The sequence below is a fragment of the Podarcis muralis genome, chromosome 14, assembly GCF_964188315.1.
Source record: "Podarcis muralis chromosome 14, rPodMur119.hap1.1, whole genome shotgun sequence".
Taxonomy (NCBI): domain Eukaryota; kingdom Metazoa; phylum Chordata; class Lepidosauria; order Squamata; family Lacertidae; genus Podarcis; species Podarcis muralis.
The window spans coordinates 33742956-33759878 of record NC_135668.1 but is presented as its reverse complement, the minus strand read 5'-3'; the positions used below and the strand labels follow the sequence as shown (position 1 = coordinate 33759878).

General features: G+C 47.8%; 1 protein-coding gene across 1 annotated transcript; it reads left to right on the top strand.

The window, feature by feature from the left end:
* The first annotated feature begins 230 nt into the window (after window positions 1-230).
* TEKT4 (tektin 4) lies at window positions 231-14108 on the top strand. Its single transcript, XM_028706698.2, has 6 exons — window positions 231-2422; window positions 3614-3684; window positions 6928-7071; window positions 8412-8634; window positions 10284-10438; window positions 13754-14108. The coding sequence occupies exons 1-6, from the start codon at window positions 1889-1891 to the stop codon at window positions 13968-13970; spliced, it is 1344 nt and encodes a 447-aa protein (XP_028562531.1). The 5' UTR covers window positions 231-1888; the 3' UTR covers window positions 13971-14108.
* The last annotated feature ends 2815 nt before the right edge of the window (window positions 14109-16923 follow it).

Genomic DNA, 16923 nt, shown 5'->3' with positions numbered 1-16923 from the left:
CTCCCCCAGCCCCGCAAGCTCCCAGAGCGATGCCAAAGCTGCGCGCAGCTTCGGCATGGCTCTGGGTCCCGTTCTGGGGGAGGGGGAAGCTCGGGCTTCCCCCGCCCCAGCCCCACGCCTGGCGGTGGGGGAATAATTTTTTTCCCCTTTATTCCCCCCCCCCCCCGCCAATTTTTCCCGCGGCACACCAGGCAAAGTCTCGCGGCACAGTAGTGTGCCGCGGAACACCGGTTGGGAAACACTGTTCTAACCCATGGCATCTCCAGAGAGGGCTGTGAAGGACCTCTGCAGGAAATCCTGCAGAACAACTCTCACTGGATAGCACTGAGTTTGGACCAGTGGTCTGACTGCAATGGTCTCATCAATCAGCGGTAGAGCCACCTGTATTGCAGGCAGGTCTCCTGTCCAGTCCCTTGCATTTCCAGCTAAATGCTGGTCTAAAACAAAGAAGACCTGTTCCCTGGAAAGCTGGTCTGATATAGACCAGCAATCTCCATTTTTAAACCTTCCTCGGACTGCTTGAAGTTTGCTGTGCCTCCAGCAGATCCCCGAACAAACTATTTTGCTTTGCACAGGAAAGCACTTAATATATTTCAATAACTACGGTAAGTTTCCAATTTAATGGATGTGTCTGTTTTTGAAAGTTGTTCAGTATTGGATTTAGTGACATTTGATGCTTAGGTTGTTCTCCCTATCGGACTTGATGAATTTTCTCTTTCAAATGTCCTCTCCCCACCCCCCAAACAATAAATCCAATTTTAGGGTTTGACTAGGATCCTGTACAGATCCTGTACAGATCTGGCACACGTTTTGTAAATTCATGTACTTTTCAAGTGACAGCAGTGGAAACAAACAGAGGTGCCTCCATCAGTTACACTACAATAGAGGTGGGGGGCCTTTTCCAGCCCCAAATCCACATTCCCTTGTGGTGGGAGCCACATGGCAGTGGAGGGGGTGGCTGGAGCTAAAAGTGGGGGCAACTCATTCGATGCATGCAAGCAAGGGTTTCCTTACATTTCAGTGGCATAGTGCAGCCAGGCAAAGCCATGAGGGATGTGGCCTATACCTCCCAGGAGACATAAAGGGGCCTGGAGGAACACATCTGACTCTGGGCTTGATGTTTCTAGGCCCTGAGACAGCCATAAACTATGACAGCTTTGTTTTCTCCACCTCAGTTTCATCATGTGCTACAGCTGCTGCCCACTTGATGTCCAGCTCTGATTCTATGAGTCGATGCTTCACCTTTTTTTTTGCCACTGACAGGTGCCCCTCAGAAGGGTCTAGGCTGAGAAAGTTTCCCCACTGCTTGCCTAAGATCTCCTGTGAGGTCAGAGCCTTGAGATGAGATCTATTTTTTAAAATACTGCCCTTTGATTAAAATTAATTCCAGGGGGAGGGTTTTGTAAGATGAAATTAAGCAATAACAAAAAATTGACTAAAACAATTGCAAAGCAATTGAGGACAACAGTGGGAAGCCCCATTGTAATTACAGCACAAGGAAAAACAAAGCTGAAATGATTAAGATGCTGCTATATTTTTGATTTTACTAACAGGGCAATTTGTAGCCACATTGATTAGTGCACTGGGGGCTCAGCTCCAGAATCCTTCCTTTTGCAAATGATATTCCCAGCCCTGTCGCCCCATTGGCTCGCTGAAGTCTCCCTAGGCGACAAGAGGCCGTGTCAGGCCTAATGGAACATTCCCCACGTGGCTCATTGGCTTCAGGCGTCACCAGGGGCAACAGGACAACACGGAGCCTCAGCAAGGCTTTGCAGTTTTCTCGTAGTAGGTGAGCATCCTCAGTGAGCCTGGGGACTTTCCTGGCTGGGGGAATCCTCTTTGTGGAGTTCTCTTGGACCCGTGGTTGGCCTGAAGAGGTACTGGCACCATGTCTCACCCTGGTATCCTCCTGACCAAGGAGCCGGCTCCTCAGACCATCCCCGTTTGTGAGCTGCCCATGAAGGTCTACGAGCCGGCACTGAACACTGGCCCCGATTCCTCCAGTGGTTTGGCTACCGCTGGCTTCCGCACGGCCAAGTACCTGCCTGAGGAATGGCACCAGCACAACTACGCCCGGTACCACGAGGCCTTTGCTGACCGTGACCACTCCGAGCGAGTCCGCCTCGAGTCCCAGAACGTGGCCGCCTTCACGGCGGAGCTGGCCCAGCGCACCCAGGAGGACTCCACCGTTAAGGTAGGCGAACGCCTCCAGGACATCCACTTCTGGAAGTCAGAGCTCCAGAGGGAGATTGAGGACCTCACGGAGGAGACGAACCTGCTGGCAGCCCAGAAGCTGCGTCTGGAGAGGGCCCTCGACGCTACTGAGATCCCGTACAGCATCGCCACAGACAACCTGCAGTGCCGTGAGCGCCGGCAGCCTCCCGATCTGGTGAGGGACCAGGTGGAGGTGGAGTTGCTCAAGGTAGGACATTTCCTTACTCATTCTGGGCTCAGGACAAGGGGTTGGTTTGGACCGATAAAACATCAGGACATGAAGGACCGCTTCCCACTGATCTGGCCCCTGTGATCACTCTAAGCACTACACTACACTGGCTTTCAAGGGGAAATGTTTTTGTGGCCTCATTTCTTTTGGGGAAGCATCACAGCTCAGTTGAAGATCCCCTGCTTTGCATCTTCAAGAAGGTAGGGTTCCTGTCTGAGCCCCTGGAGAACTGCTACCAGTCAGTGGAAACAACACTAAGCTAGATGGACTGATGGTCTGACTCGATGTAAAGTTATATATCCCATGTCCCTAACAGGAAGCAGCCAAAGCTTTAAAAAGTCCCAGGTTCAGTCCTCGACATCTCCAGGTGAGGCTGGGAGAGGTCCCCTGCCTGAAACCCTAGAGAGATGCTGCCGGTCAAATAAGAGACCAGTGTGTATATTTGCATGCATTTAAAACCTGCCTATGGGAAGCCCTGTGTCCGGAAGAGAAGTGAACCCCCCCCCCCATTCCCAGATCCACATGTTACCTGGCCCACTGCCAGGTTGGTCCAGAGCTTGGGGGCGGGGGCATGTCACAAGGGTTGTGGTTTAGGGCAGGCCCTGAAGTGCTCTAGTCCTCTGGGGGGCGGGGAAAGATGGAGGCATGTGCAGAAAAGGTGGGGCAATCTTGTCAATGACATTTACTGTTGTGCCACACTACTCCCACTGGTGTGAATGAAATTTGGCGTAAAATGCTGGCACAGTAAAAAGCCACAGTTCCATCACACAGCCGTCACTGCAGTGTGGAAGGAACATTAGGAAATGGGACAGAAGGGCTAGTGTTATAATCAGGAAAACTAATGCAATTATTTCCTGTGGCTGAATGCACCTTATTTCTCCATACAAAACAAGTGAAAAATAGAAGAAGCACAGTTCAGCTTTGGAGAATATAACAGCCTTAATATGATATCTAAAAGACACTCACGTTGGTGCCTGGTTGGGAGGAGGGCACTGAATGCCCAAACTGGAATGGCTATTGCATAACCTTTGGAAGTTTGGGGCACCCAGAGAAGAAGATTGGGCAGTTCCTATAAGACAGCCTCCCCCAAACTGGTGCCTTCCAGATGATTTGGACTACAACTCCCAGCAGCCCCAGCCAGCTGCTAATCTTTCTACTGCTTTTATCTAGGAAGCTGAGCTCATCAGAAACATCCAGGAGCTACTGAAACGAACTCTGAAGCAAGCTATTAACCAGATACAGTAAGATCCCTTTCCACTGTTGTGGGTTGCTGGTGTTCTAACTAACTCTTGAACCTAGTCCTGGTGTAACGTGTGATCAGTCGGGAGGAAAATCAAAGCATTGTGCTCTGCAGAGGGTGGTATGTGTGAACTGATGTCTTGTAACTTTGGTATCATGTGCCCCTATGCAGAGCCTGGTGATGCACAGTCCAGCCAGCATTCTGAAGCTAAGCAGTTCCGAGTCTGGTCACTGTCTAGATGGGAGACCAAATGACAGACAGACAGACAGACAGACAGACAGACACACACACACACACACACACACACACACACACACACACACACAATCTTTCAATTCATGATAGAAGCAGGGTGGGCGTAGAATTGAACTAATTAACTAATAAGTGTGCGAACTGCTTTGCAAATGGTTGTGATTGTGATGATAAAACAATGATAATAACAAGACAAATCGATCTGCGTGTTACCAGAGTCCTAGGAGATTAATGGTTCATTGCATCATTGATTGGCATGAGACTTTTTAGTGGACCACAGTAGACTTGCCTCAGGGATTCATGCATGAATAACCTCCTGTCTGGACTGCTGCAATCTAGTCTTCATGGAGCTGCCCTTGGAAGCAGCCTGGTAGCTGTAGCTGTTGCAGAATGCAGCTGCCTGGCTGTTGTGCAGAGTACATATCCCCCTTGGCTGCCTGTGAAATACTGGGGTATTTCACAATTAAGGGATGCTGGTATCAAGTGTACAAAGCCCAGTTCCTTCTGAGCTGGCTGTGTTCCTACATCCCCGGGGTCTTCAGCTTAGTGTAATGCCATAAGACCTTGTCCCCCTCCTTCTGGAGCTGTGGATAAGTTCATGGTAAGAGCATAGTTGGTTGGCTACCAAACTGAGCCAAAACTAGCCCCATCCTAATGTTTGATTTCCTTTATAATAAACACTGTGTATCTTTTTACAGGGAAAATGTGTTCTTATAGTTGCCACCAGATGGCACTATGAACTAAGAAACAAGAGAACACACAGGCAAGCTGCAGAACTGCTTTGGATAATATGGAAAGGGATGGTTTCGGGGAAGAATATCATCCATGATTGAAGCTTCCTGTCCCCCACGCTTGCTTGTAACATCCACGGCAGAGCCTGTGTCCCTCTCACACTACAGTAAAATATATATGAAGCTTGTGTGTAGCACTGCAGGAGGAAAGAACACAGCTCCCCCTTTGGGCATCCTGGAAAAATGCAAACAACTAGAAACTTGAAGCAGAATTGGAGGTTTCTGGTTTCCTAAGCTGCATAATGCCATTGTCCCATAGCACAAATGTATGGATTTGCCTTGCAGGGAACCTTTGGTCCTCCTGATGTTGTTGGACTACAGCTCCCTTCAGCTCAGCTAGCCTGGCCAATGGCTGGGGATGATGGGAGATGTAGTCTAGCCACCAGGAGGGTCACAGGTTCCCCTTGTCGGCAGAATAAAAAAACTCTGCCTCATTTTGCACCTGCCTGGCTGGCTTTTCCCACACTTTTTAAAAACATTTCTAACATTCTTGGCAAATATGACTGTCTCTAATTTTTATATAAAGTGAGATCTTGATGTGTACCCTGAATTACTTGATTTGCCTTTCTCAAATTATGTTCTAATTACTTTTAATTGCACTCACTTGAGCGTGTGTCAAGGATGGATTTTGCTCTTGGATGAGGATTTCAGTCTGAAATGTTCTCAGTATTGCATAACGTAATGTTAAGGCTGATGGCTTGCACATTCTGGGTTGGAACTGCCACCAGGTGTCATATGGAGAGATGGAAGGAAAGGGCCTTTTTTGAATATTCACTGGGATTCGAATCCAACAGTGAAATCTATCTGTGAATAGCAACTTTTCCCATGGGGATCTAAATGGAAGGGTTTTCCCTAGAACTGGTGTCAAACCATGTGCTCCTGAAATAAGGTACTGTATGTATGAAGGCAAATCTCAGGGCTCTCCAACATTTTCTCACTGCTAGGTAACCTTCTCCATTCTGGTGTCCTGCAGATATCTTGGGGAATACATCCCTTCCAACATTCCTTGGATGAAAATAAGGGCATTTTTTACTCCCTCCCCAACTGACCAGCTAGTGTGGTGTAGTGGTTAAGAGCAGTGGACTCATAATCTGGTGAACCGGGTTCGCTTCCCCGCTCCTCCACATGCAGCTGCTGGGTGACCTTGGGCCAGTCACACTTCTTTGAAGTCTCTCAGCCCCACTCACCTCACAGAGTGTTTGTTGTGGGGGAGGAAGGGAAAAGAGATTGTTAGCCGCTTTGAGACTCCTGAAGGGGAGTGATAAAGTGGGATATCAAATCTAAACTCCTCCATTTTGTGTTCCTCCTCTGAGCATTTCCTATCAGAAGATGGGTGAGGGCCAACAGCACGCAACACGAATGGGACACAGCACATATGTCATCCACCATCCTGAGAAAACCTTTTCATCTCCATTTTATCTTATTTTATTCTTTGGTAGAATTGCAAAAAGAAGAACACATGCCAAGAAATAAATTTTAGAAAGGGGCAAGATTAAATGCGGATGCACAAAGTTTTTATATATATATATATAAAAATCAAGACTCCTTGCACTCTGCTCCACCTTTCTTCCTACCTAGGTTGGTCCTGCCCCTCAGAGCCAATGCATTATGTGGGTCAGGGCCTTGCCAGCAGCAGCCTCTCCTCCTCCTCGCCCGCTCTCCAGCAACCACTACAAGCTGCCCAAGGGAGGAGGGTGCCAGCAGCAGCCATGGAGAGACAATGAGATGCTCCCTCGCATCTGCCACTGCCACTTTGGACCAGGGCCGGTTCATTCGCCTCCCTGAGCTTGGAGGCGCTGGCAGGGGATCAAAGCTATCGGATTGGCTTTCGTAATTCTGGGTCTGTTATTGGAGGGTATGGGAATACAATTCTGGAAGCTCAGCCATGCTGGCTGGTGCTGATGGGAGTTGTTACCCTAAACACGGCAGCACTGTCTGGGGCTGATGGGATTTGTAGTCCGAAACATCTGGAGGGATGCTAGGCTGGGCAAGGCTGCTGTTAGGCATTCAGTACCTATTTAGATGGGCTGCTCTCTGAAACACAAATCTCTGAGGAACTGAGCTTCACAAGGTTTTCTTGGGCTGACTAAAATTAAGTGTGTAGGTTGCATTTTGCCCACAAAACAAAGGTGAATGGTGTGGAAGGGGTGTGTTTTCAAGACCCCCCTCCGTTCTGAGGTTTGCGGTGTTTGATTCTGCAGATTAAATCGAGATCACAAGGAGATCTGTGAAATGGACTGGTCTGACAAAGTTGAAACTTACAACATTGACGAGAAATGTGGGAGGTACAATAACCAGAGCACGAACATCCAGTTCCATCCAAGCACATCAAGGTTTGAGGACAGGTGAGAACCTCTGGATCACCTACACCTGGGAAGGAAGGCGGCACAGAGTAAGGAATCCATTGTATCCACCCTTAGGTGTCACCATTTGTATAGTTGAGAGATACTTGCAGTGGCCGCTGGAGACCACTGATAGGAGGGAAGGCCAGGAGACCAACAGCAGGTGGCGCCAAAGCTGATGACAGGCAGAGCCAACTAATTCTTGTTTTGTAACTATCCCCTCTGCTGAGTTGTACAAAGGCAGAATTGAAGCTATAGGGGAAGCTGATAGGGAGGGCTGCCCCACTGAACTGGTTGCAAGTAAGAAAGGTGGGGGCGGGGCAGGCTAAAGGCAGGCTGAGGTTGCTGGGCCCACTCATCCCAATGGACTAACCTCTACAGGATGAAGGCTGCTCAGTGACCTTCACAGCTTGAGTAGGGATTCGAACCTGGGTCTCCCCAAAGTCCAACAATTTACCCAACACATCGTCCCCATCCCTGGTGAGGTGAGCAGAACCATACACAGTCTCTTAAATGTGAATGCCCCATAGATGCAGTCCAGATAGATGCAGTCCCAAAGATGGGACGCAGGTGGCGCTGTGATCTAAACCACTGAGCCTCTTGGGCTTGCCGATCGGAAGGTTGGCGGTTCAAATCCCCGTGATGGGGTGAGCTCCCATTGCTCAGTCCCAGCTCCTGCCAACCTAGCAGTTCGAAAGCATGTCAGTGCAAGTAGATAAATAGGTACCGCTGTGGCGGGAAGGTAAATGGCATTTCCGTGTGCTCTGGCTTCCATCATGGTGTTCCGTTGCTCCAGAAGCGGTTTAGTCCTGCTGGCCACATGACCCAGAAAGCTGTCTGTGGACAAACGCCAGCTCCCTCGGCCTGAAAGTGAGATGAGTGCCACAACCCCATAGTCACCTTTGACTGGACTTAACTGTCCAGGGCTCCTTTACCTTTTTTATCTTTTACTTGCAGTCCAGGAGTGGGGCCCAAATGCCACCCTCTGAACTTCTCTGTCTGCCCCTTGGAAATCTCCTCAGGCCTCCTTGATTTTTGCCAGGCTGGAATGTGTCCTTGAACCTTGAGGATACCTGAGGAGAGACAGCAGTGTGTACATCTGTGTAGAAGCTAGCCTACTATACATAAGCAATGTTTGCATCATTTCCTCTGCCCACGATTGCTTTGGGCCCTGCCCACCACTGCCATGTGGCATTCCCGCTCCCCACAAGAAGAGAACATGGCCCTCAGTCTGACAAAACATCCCCTAGCCCCGTTTGCAGATGGCGGACGTTGTGACGCTCACCGTTTTGTTTCCCATCTCCTCCTGCCCTCGCCGCTCCTCCCCGGGGCCCATGCCACAGTGCTTCCACGCCCGAGACGTGGGCCAAGCACAGCCACGACAACATCTACCGGGCCGAGCGAGAGAAGCTGGCGTCCATCAATCTCCGTGCCCTGATCGACAACATCCTCCGCGACACAGCTGAGGACCTCCGCATGCAGTGCAACCGGGTGAACGACGCCTTTGCCCAGCAGTTGGAGGTGCTGGAGGACGCCAAGCACAAACTGGAGCACCACCTGAAGAAAGTACGCGGCCCCTTTGCTATGGCCCAGAGCGGGAGAAGCTTCCTGGATTGGTCCACTCCAAATATCAGCACTGGGTTTGGGGGCGTTGCTTGAGCAAGGCAGCTTCCCTCAGTGAATCTACTTCTTCAGGGGGAGACATGCCCTACAAGTGTCCTGGGGAAAAACGAGGACATCCCATTTCCCCCTGTGAGAGCACAGCCATTTTGGGTGCCATGATCTCACACGATTTAGCGCCCCCAATCTCGTGTCAAGAACACGAGTTTTTGAGTCCTAGAAAAAGCGTGTCCTTTTGGGCTCTGTGATCTCGCATGGGAGCACAGACAGGAAGATGTGTGTTCCGGTTTGGGGACTCAACATGTTGGAGGGTATGACATTGACAGTGGCAGCTTGACAGATACCTGACTAGGCTGGCCCTTGGCACTAGCCCAGGCATGCCGTAAAGCAGGGCTAGGAAACCTAAGGCCTCAATGTGGCCCGTAGAACTGTCCCTAGGCCACAGGCCCTCACTGGGCCTGCTTCACATCCTCCTTGAGTGTTTTTGCTTGGCTGGAATGTGTGTCGTTGAACTCCCATAATGCCCCTTGCTTGCTTTGATGGAGGATGGAGTGTGAGTGTGTGGAAACTAGCCTACTGTACAAAGGTAAAATTGATATTTATTGCTCCACCCCCCCTCCTTTGGCATGCTCTCCGGCCAGGAGCATATTGTTCTCTGGTAGAGCTGACTTGTCCCCTGCTCTCCATCCAGCATTTACCTCAAGAGAGATTCAAATGAGGAGAAACACAGGGAGATTGGAGGGAAGAAAATAAGTGTTTGGGCAAGTTGAGCAAAATTTCTCCTGGGAGGTGGGGGTCCCCAGTGGGCACCATAGGAGGCGGTAGTGGGGATGTTGGCAACCTGTGGTTTAGTGTTAGGTGAGAACCAGGCCGCTGACAAAGCTACAGCCAGTGCACTTTACACCTGCAAATTAGTTTCCATTTGAAGGGTTGTGGTATCCTCCTTGTTTTCAGAACAGCCTCTCTAATTGAAGCGTTGACTCTGTCTCCAGCATTGACTTATCACCAACACCACCCTTTGCATAACAGGATACTGCAAACAGATTTACCGTACTTCTCTGTGTTTAAGACGAGGGGGTCGTCTTATACACGGATAGTGCAGAGGGGGGAATGGGTGATTGGTGTCCGTCATGAGCAGGAGATTGTCAGCGGTGTTTGGGCGGGTGATTGGTGGCCTGCTGGTGGTTGGCTGCTGTGGCGGCAATTTTTTGGGCGATTTACGGCTGTTGGCGATGAGCGGGCATACCAATAGCGGCTTCAGCGTGTGATTGGCAGCAGCAGTCAGACGGGTGAGCGATTGTCTGCAACCCCCCCCCCCCGAGAAAGCTCAAGAACTCTTGTCAATTCCCCCCCATTTCCTTAATTTGCAGTCCCCAAAAAATAGGGGTCGTCTTATACACGGGGGCGTGTTATACACCGAAAAATATGGTACTTTGTGTATAAAAGACTTGGAATCTAAATATGCCCCAAAGTGTCGCCCTCCCCTTTCTACATATGTGCTGGAAGCCGCCATGGGTGGCTGGGGAAACGCAGCCAGATGGGTGGTGTATAAAATAATAAAATTATTATTATTTATTTTAATTATTTTAAAACAGACTCTTAAGGAAATTGGCGATCAAGAGCACAACATTGAAGCTCTCAAGCAGGCTATTAAAGACAAGGAAACTCCACTCAAGGTAGCTCAGACGAGGCTCTATGACCGTTCATTCAGGCCCAATGTGGATCTCTGCAGAGATGCTGCCCAGTTTAGGTAAGTGTTGTTCCAGCCTGGGGGTGGGGTGTTTGAGGGATTTTTTTTTTAAAAAAAATCTGTGCTAGTTTTTCTGTGAAATAACCTAATTTTCACTAACCTAATGTGCACGTTGGAATAGAATTACCCAGCAGATTTTGCACTTCTCTGAAGGTGGTAACATGATTCTCAGCAACTTAAATATTCCTTTTTGCAAGAAAAATGCGTATATGGGAGAGATATGAATTTTAAGTCCCATTTTCAGAGAAAATATGCATTTAAACATGAATTCTGGAAAAATGCCTTTAAATATACATCAAAGGGTGTGTGTGAAGCCCATTTAAAACACTTCTTTTGGAGAGAAAATACACTAACACATATTTTGACTATTTTTCATAAAATATGCTGATAGGTTTAAAATAATTCATAGGTTATTGTGGATATAGGGCAGAATGGGATTATGGGTAAAAATATGAAAGAGGCCAGAAACAGATTCATTCGATTTCATTTCAAGCACTTTTGCTTTGCTGGCCAGCCATGATGGATAGCAGCTCTGAAGGGGGAGGACTGGGCTGGAGTTGCGGAGTGGGGTGACCCCCATTTTTTTGAGTTTTTAAAATTTATTACAAAAACACCAAAAGAAATCCTCCCCGGATATCAATTCCGCCTTTGAAATCCCTGTAATGTATGGCCGCTCTACCTTAAATCAAACCATGGCCTCCTTTGGGTGTCGTTTGATGGAACAAAATGCACCAGCAGATCTGATCGGGGAACTCTAAAGTGATGCACAGTTTGGCTCTCAAACTGCCCAAGAAGATCAGGTCCAAGGATGGGCCACTCACTATCCAGCTTGATTCAGATGTTACATTGAATGATGTAGTGGCAAATTAAGAATACGGGATCCCTTCATGATCATCGCAGCCACTCATCCTCACAGCCCCTTCTAAGAATTCACATTAATATTAAAAATATACAATGGTAAGAACTTGGAAGGCATTGCAATGTTCTATTCAGATCTCCATGTGTTGCCCTTCAGCTACATCTACTAGTTTCTGTGCCCATACGTGGGCAAATGATTCAGAGTGCTCCAATACATCCTTTTGGAACGACTTAATTTTCCTTGAAGTTCCGTTGTATGTAATATTTTCCTTGAAGTTCCGTTGTACGTAACAGAACCTGCACACCAGTCCCTTGAAACTGGAGCCAGTGTTCCTAAATACTTAGCTTTGGAGCCTACAGAATAACAACTCTTTGGTGTTCTTCCTGCGCATCTTCTCCAGAAGGACCCTAGGAGCCAATCCTCAGAGGCTGACTCACCTCCTTTACTCTGATTGGCTCTTGTCAGCACAAAGGGGAGAAAGTCATCTTCTTGGGGATGAGAAAGCTCCCCTTTCATGCTGCTTGAGTGGTTCTAGGATACTGGAGACGGGGACCTTGTTGGGACCCTGCTGAAGAAATAGTAACAGGTCTTTGATACACACACACACACACACTACACCTGGTTATATAAGCAGCATAGATGCTACCAGGAAACTGATCTGCATGGGCCTATCTCTGTGTTTAGACAAGTGCTTTGTGGTAGTTTTGTATGAGTAGGACAGAATTCTAACAGTTCCTCTTAAGTTCTGTTTAGCAGACTCACTTGCAAAAAGGTACTCGAGGGACGAGGAGACAGACTGTACACTGTACTTAGGGTACAGGATTGTACAGAACAGATTGATTCCAAGTTGCAACATATTACTAATACATCCTTTAAAAACCTAGACACATACACTATCTTTTCACCCCAGTGCTTCTAATTGCGGCCTGTCATTACAGCAGAAAGGTTATCTACAACTCTTGAGTGCAGAGGTAACAAAGTGGGCATTTATCACCTTGCAAACATGTTTGACGGTGGGGAAGGGGGACTGTCAACACTGTACGTCTCCCGTCACCAACATGTTTGTACAAAACAAACACGCGAGAGGGGGAAAAAAGGGAGAAGAAAAGGCTGAAATTGCTTGATGCCTTTTCACCTGCCGGTCTTCTAAATTAGAAACGGGCTCCAAGGAGAGATAGGCCTCCGCCTTAGAAGATGTTCGCTAGACATGTAAAAATGGCTTGCAATTCTCATTCCCCGTATTACAAAATTGATTTTGTATGAGCCATAAACGATATAGCCTGGTTTTAGTCCAGAGGCAAATGCAAATGAAGGCAAGGAGAACTGCTGACCAGTCTAGATCTGAAGCTCCTGCTTTGGATGAAGAGGATTCCTCTTTCATGTGAGATTGGATTACTCCAATGCACTTTTATGTGGGCTGTCCCTTGCGCTTGATCCAGAAACTATTGCTAGCCTAGAATGCTGCGGCACAATTGCTGACAGGAGTGAGACCCCGTTAGCATAGAGACAGACATTTACTATCTGTCCAAGTTGTTGTTATTGCTATATAAAGCCCTTAACAACTTGGGGCCACTTTACCTGTGAGAGTGTGACAAATTGGAAGAGTGACAAAGTTCCGTCGAGATCAGAATGGATTCAAAAATTGGCCGAATATGTGGAACTAGATAGCTTGTCAGAGAAAATAAAAAACATACCAAAACAGGTATTTACTTCAAGATGGGAAGTCTTTAAAACTTATTTGAAAAATAACAATTGTAGTTTAAGGTCAGTTGCAGCCTTCGAATAATTTCAGCAGTAGTCTTAAGTATGATGTAAAAGATAAGACAGATCAAAGATGATCAAACTTTAATAGAACTTGTGGCAGTGTATAAACAATGAGAATTTGAGGTGGGGAGTAAACGGGAAGTCTGGTCGACAGAAAAAGATGATTATTATTTCAATATTAGGAGAATATTTGTTGATGTATCAAGTTTTCTCCCCCCTCCCCTTTCTCTTTGTGGTGATGGATAATTGTTTTGTCTTTTTGTTTGATGTGTAAAAGTGAATATATATATATGTATTATTAACAGATCTGGAAAAAAGAGATTGCGTTATCCACATATATGCCCACTTAGCTGCTTCAATCTGTGAAACTGACACTGTTACAAGCACCACATAATACTCATTCTGCACTTGTAGGAAATAGATTTTTTATTTTTTTAGTGTGGCAGCGTCTTCACTTTGGAACTCCCTGCCTGTGGACAGATGCCTTCACTGTAATTTTTTTGTTTTACTCTTTCTGAAAACTGCATCGAGGTTTTATGACAGTCAAGCAGCATATAATTTTGTGAAATAAATGTTGGTGTGGTTTTCTAGGCAGGCTGGACCACCCGCTCCCCCAGCCCAACCTTTTTTTCTTTAAAAGAAAATTAAACGCTGCACCTCTGACATCCATTGCTCTGTTTCCCACTATCCAGGCTGGTCAGCGAAATCGAAGAACTGACAGCATCCATTGAGGCTCTCAAGAAGAAGCTTCTGGAGTCAGAGCAGGCTCTGCGCAACCTCGAAGACTCTCGGATGAATCTCGAGAAGGAGATTGCCGTGAAGGCCAACAGCATCTTTATTGACAGGCAGAAATGCATGGCCCATCGATCGCGATACCCTACCATCCTTAGACTAGCAGGCTATCAGTAGCCATTGCTGCCTCCGGTAGAGGAGAGTGACCCACTTGCCTCGACTGACGAGAAATTCAGTTGCATAGGAATGTGAACTTCTCTTCCCTCCCCCAGTTTTTGGTTTGTGTTGAAATAAAATGAAGACATTTTGCCAGGAGTTAGAATCATAGAATCATAGAGTTGGAATAGACCACAAGGGCCATCGAGTCCAACCCCCTGCCAAGCAGGAAACACCATCAGAGCACTCCTGACATATGGTTGTCAAGCCTCTGCTTAAAGACCTCCAAAGAAGGAGACTCCACCACACTCCTTGGCAGCAAATTCCACTGTCGAACAGCTCTTACTGTCAGGAAGTTCTTCCTAATGTTTAGGTGGAATCTTCTTTCTTGTAGTTTGGATCCATTGCTCCGTGTCCGCTTCTCTGGAGCAGCAGAAAACAACCTTTCTCCCTCCTCTATATGACATCCTTTTATATATTTGAACATGGCTATCATATCACCCCTTAACCTCCTCTTCTCCAGGCTAAACATGCCCAGCTCCCTTAGCCGTTTCTCATAAGGCATCATTTCCAGGCCTTTGACCATTTTGGTTGCCCTCCTCTGGACACGTTCCAGTTTGTCAGTGTCCTTCTTAAACTGTGGTGCCCAGAACTGGACACAGTACTCCAGGTGAGGTCTGACCAGAGCAGAATACAGTGGCACTATTACCGGTACTTCCCTTGATCTAGATGCTATACTCCTATTGATGCAGCCCAGAATTGCATTGGCTTTTTTAGCTGCTGCGTCACACTGTTGGCTCATGTCAAGTTTGTGGTCAACCAAGACTCCTAGATCCTTTTCACATGTACTGCTCTCAAGCCAGGTGTCACCCATCTTGTATTTGTGCCTCTCATTTTTTTTGCCCAAGTGCAATACTTTACATTTCTCCCTGTTAAAGTTCATCTTGTTTGTTTTGGCTCAGTTCTCTAATCTGTCAAGGTCGTTTTGAAGTGTGATCCTGTCCTCTGGGGTGTTAGCCACCCCTCCCAGTTTGGTGTCATCTGCAAATTTGATCAGGATGCCCTTGAGTCCATCATCCAAGTCGTTGATAAAGATGTTGAATAAAACACCCAAGACAGAACCCTGTGGCACCCCACTAGTCACTCTTCTCCAGGATGAAGAGGAACCATTGATGAGCACCCTTTGGGTTCGGTCAGTCAGCCAGTTACAAATCCACTGAGTGGTAGCATAGTCCAGACCGCATTTTACCAGCTTCTTTACAAGAATATCATGGAATATCAGAGTTGTTGTCTGCTGTCTCCTGGAGACTGGAGCCTTTTATCTGGGAGATTTGGTGGTTTATAAACACCAACGTGGGGATGGGTGGTGGTGTCCTCAAAACACGGTGTTGTGGCAAAGAGTGCAAGCTGCTACGTCCTTAAGAGAAGGGTAGAGTATCTGTTTGCATGCAGGAGGTCCCAGTTTTGGTCTCTGGCACTTCCACGCAGGAGAAGCTGCCTGCCTGAGACCCCGAGGAGCTGCTGTCAATCAGTGTGGACAATGCTGAGCTAGATGGACCAAGAAGTCTGACTTGTCATAAGGGAGCTTCCTATTACCGGTATGTTCTGGTGTTCCCATCTCACCTCGGTCACAAACTGACCCGGTGGCCATAAAATCAGTGAATGCTGGTCCTTTCTGTGGAGGAAGCACAAAGGAACCTGAAGCAGTTGGAGCAGCGAAGACCTGAGTGAATTGAATGCCTTTGAGAGGGCCCTGGCTGACCTGTTTTGGGAGCAATTGACTCATTATCTGTTCCGGGCCTGGAGAAAGGGAGAGCTCAGGAAGAGGGCCGGGCGATACCTGTGGTTTTCAACACTGCAATATATCACCAGCTAAACATCACAATATACCGATGTAATGTCTGAAATAAGGATGGGGCATTGGCTGGTTTCATGGTTTCCACCACATTGTGATTTTTGCACCGCACACACCACGATTCGCAATATATTGCCAGGTCAAAAATTACGAAACCAATATCATGAGATGGACTTGAAACTGGGTTTGGGATAATATATCGCCCAGCCCTAACACACAACATGCTTCATGATATATTGCCAGGTCAAAACCTGATACCGGTATCACAATATGGACTTCAAACTGGTTTTGGACCATCAGAGGCGTAGGAAGTATTGGAGGGGGATTTTCAACTGGTGGCAGAGGACAGACTGTGACTCCAGGAGACATAGGTGTAAAACCAAACTAAAACGAAGACTTTATTACAAAACAATAAACAGAAACTCTGGTGGGTGTTATTCCTGCAGGCAGAGTACAAAACACAGCTTTTTCCTTTTGTAGCCACAGCCAGCTGCAACCAATTAACCCAGAAACTTCTTAAAGGTACACACACATGTTTCTGTGCAGAATGTCTCCCAACAGGAAGGGGTGTGGTGGGTGCAGTCCGCCCCGGGTGTCATGACTGAGGGGGGTGACAAAATGGCAGGCGAGTGGGCGGCACACCTCGTGCCCAGTGGCAGCAGCTCTTCTGACCCGGCGGCAGACAGCAGCCCTCCTCAGCCGTGGCGAGGGGCACCCAGCTGCAGCAGCTCCGTTGGCAGGTCATGTGTGACCCAGCTGCGGAGAGCAGGAGAAAGTGAGCAGCAGCTTCCCTGCCCCTCTCCTACCCTGAACTGTGGCACGTGGGAGGGCACCCTCTGTGCCCCGTCCCCTGGGAGTGCGCCCCCCCCCTTGGGAGCATGCCCACCCTGGGCAGCACAGACATATGCTCTGTTGATACATCGCCCAGCCCTACTCAAGAAAAACCGCTGCTTTGTTCTAATGAGGCCAAAGATGCCCTGCCCTCTTCAGAGCTGTATTGTTTTTCCTGCTCTGCTTTGCATGCATTGGCAGGCAACAGTTTCCCACAGGCTTGAGTGGCACTACCACACGGTCTCCTGCTGCAGAAGAAGAAGAAGAGTTTGGATTTGATATCCCTCT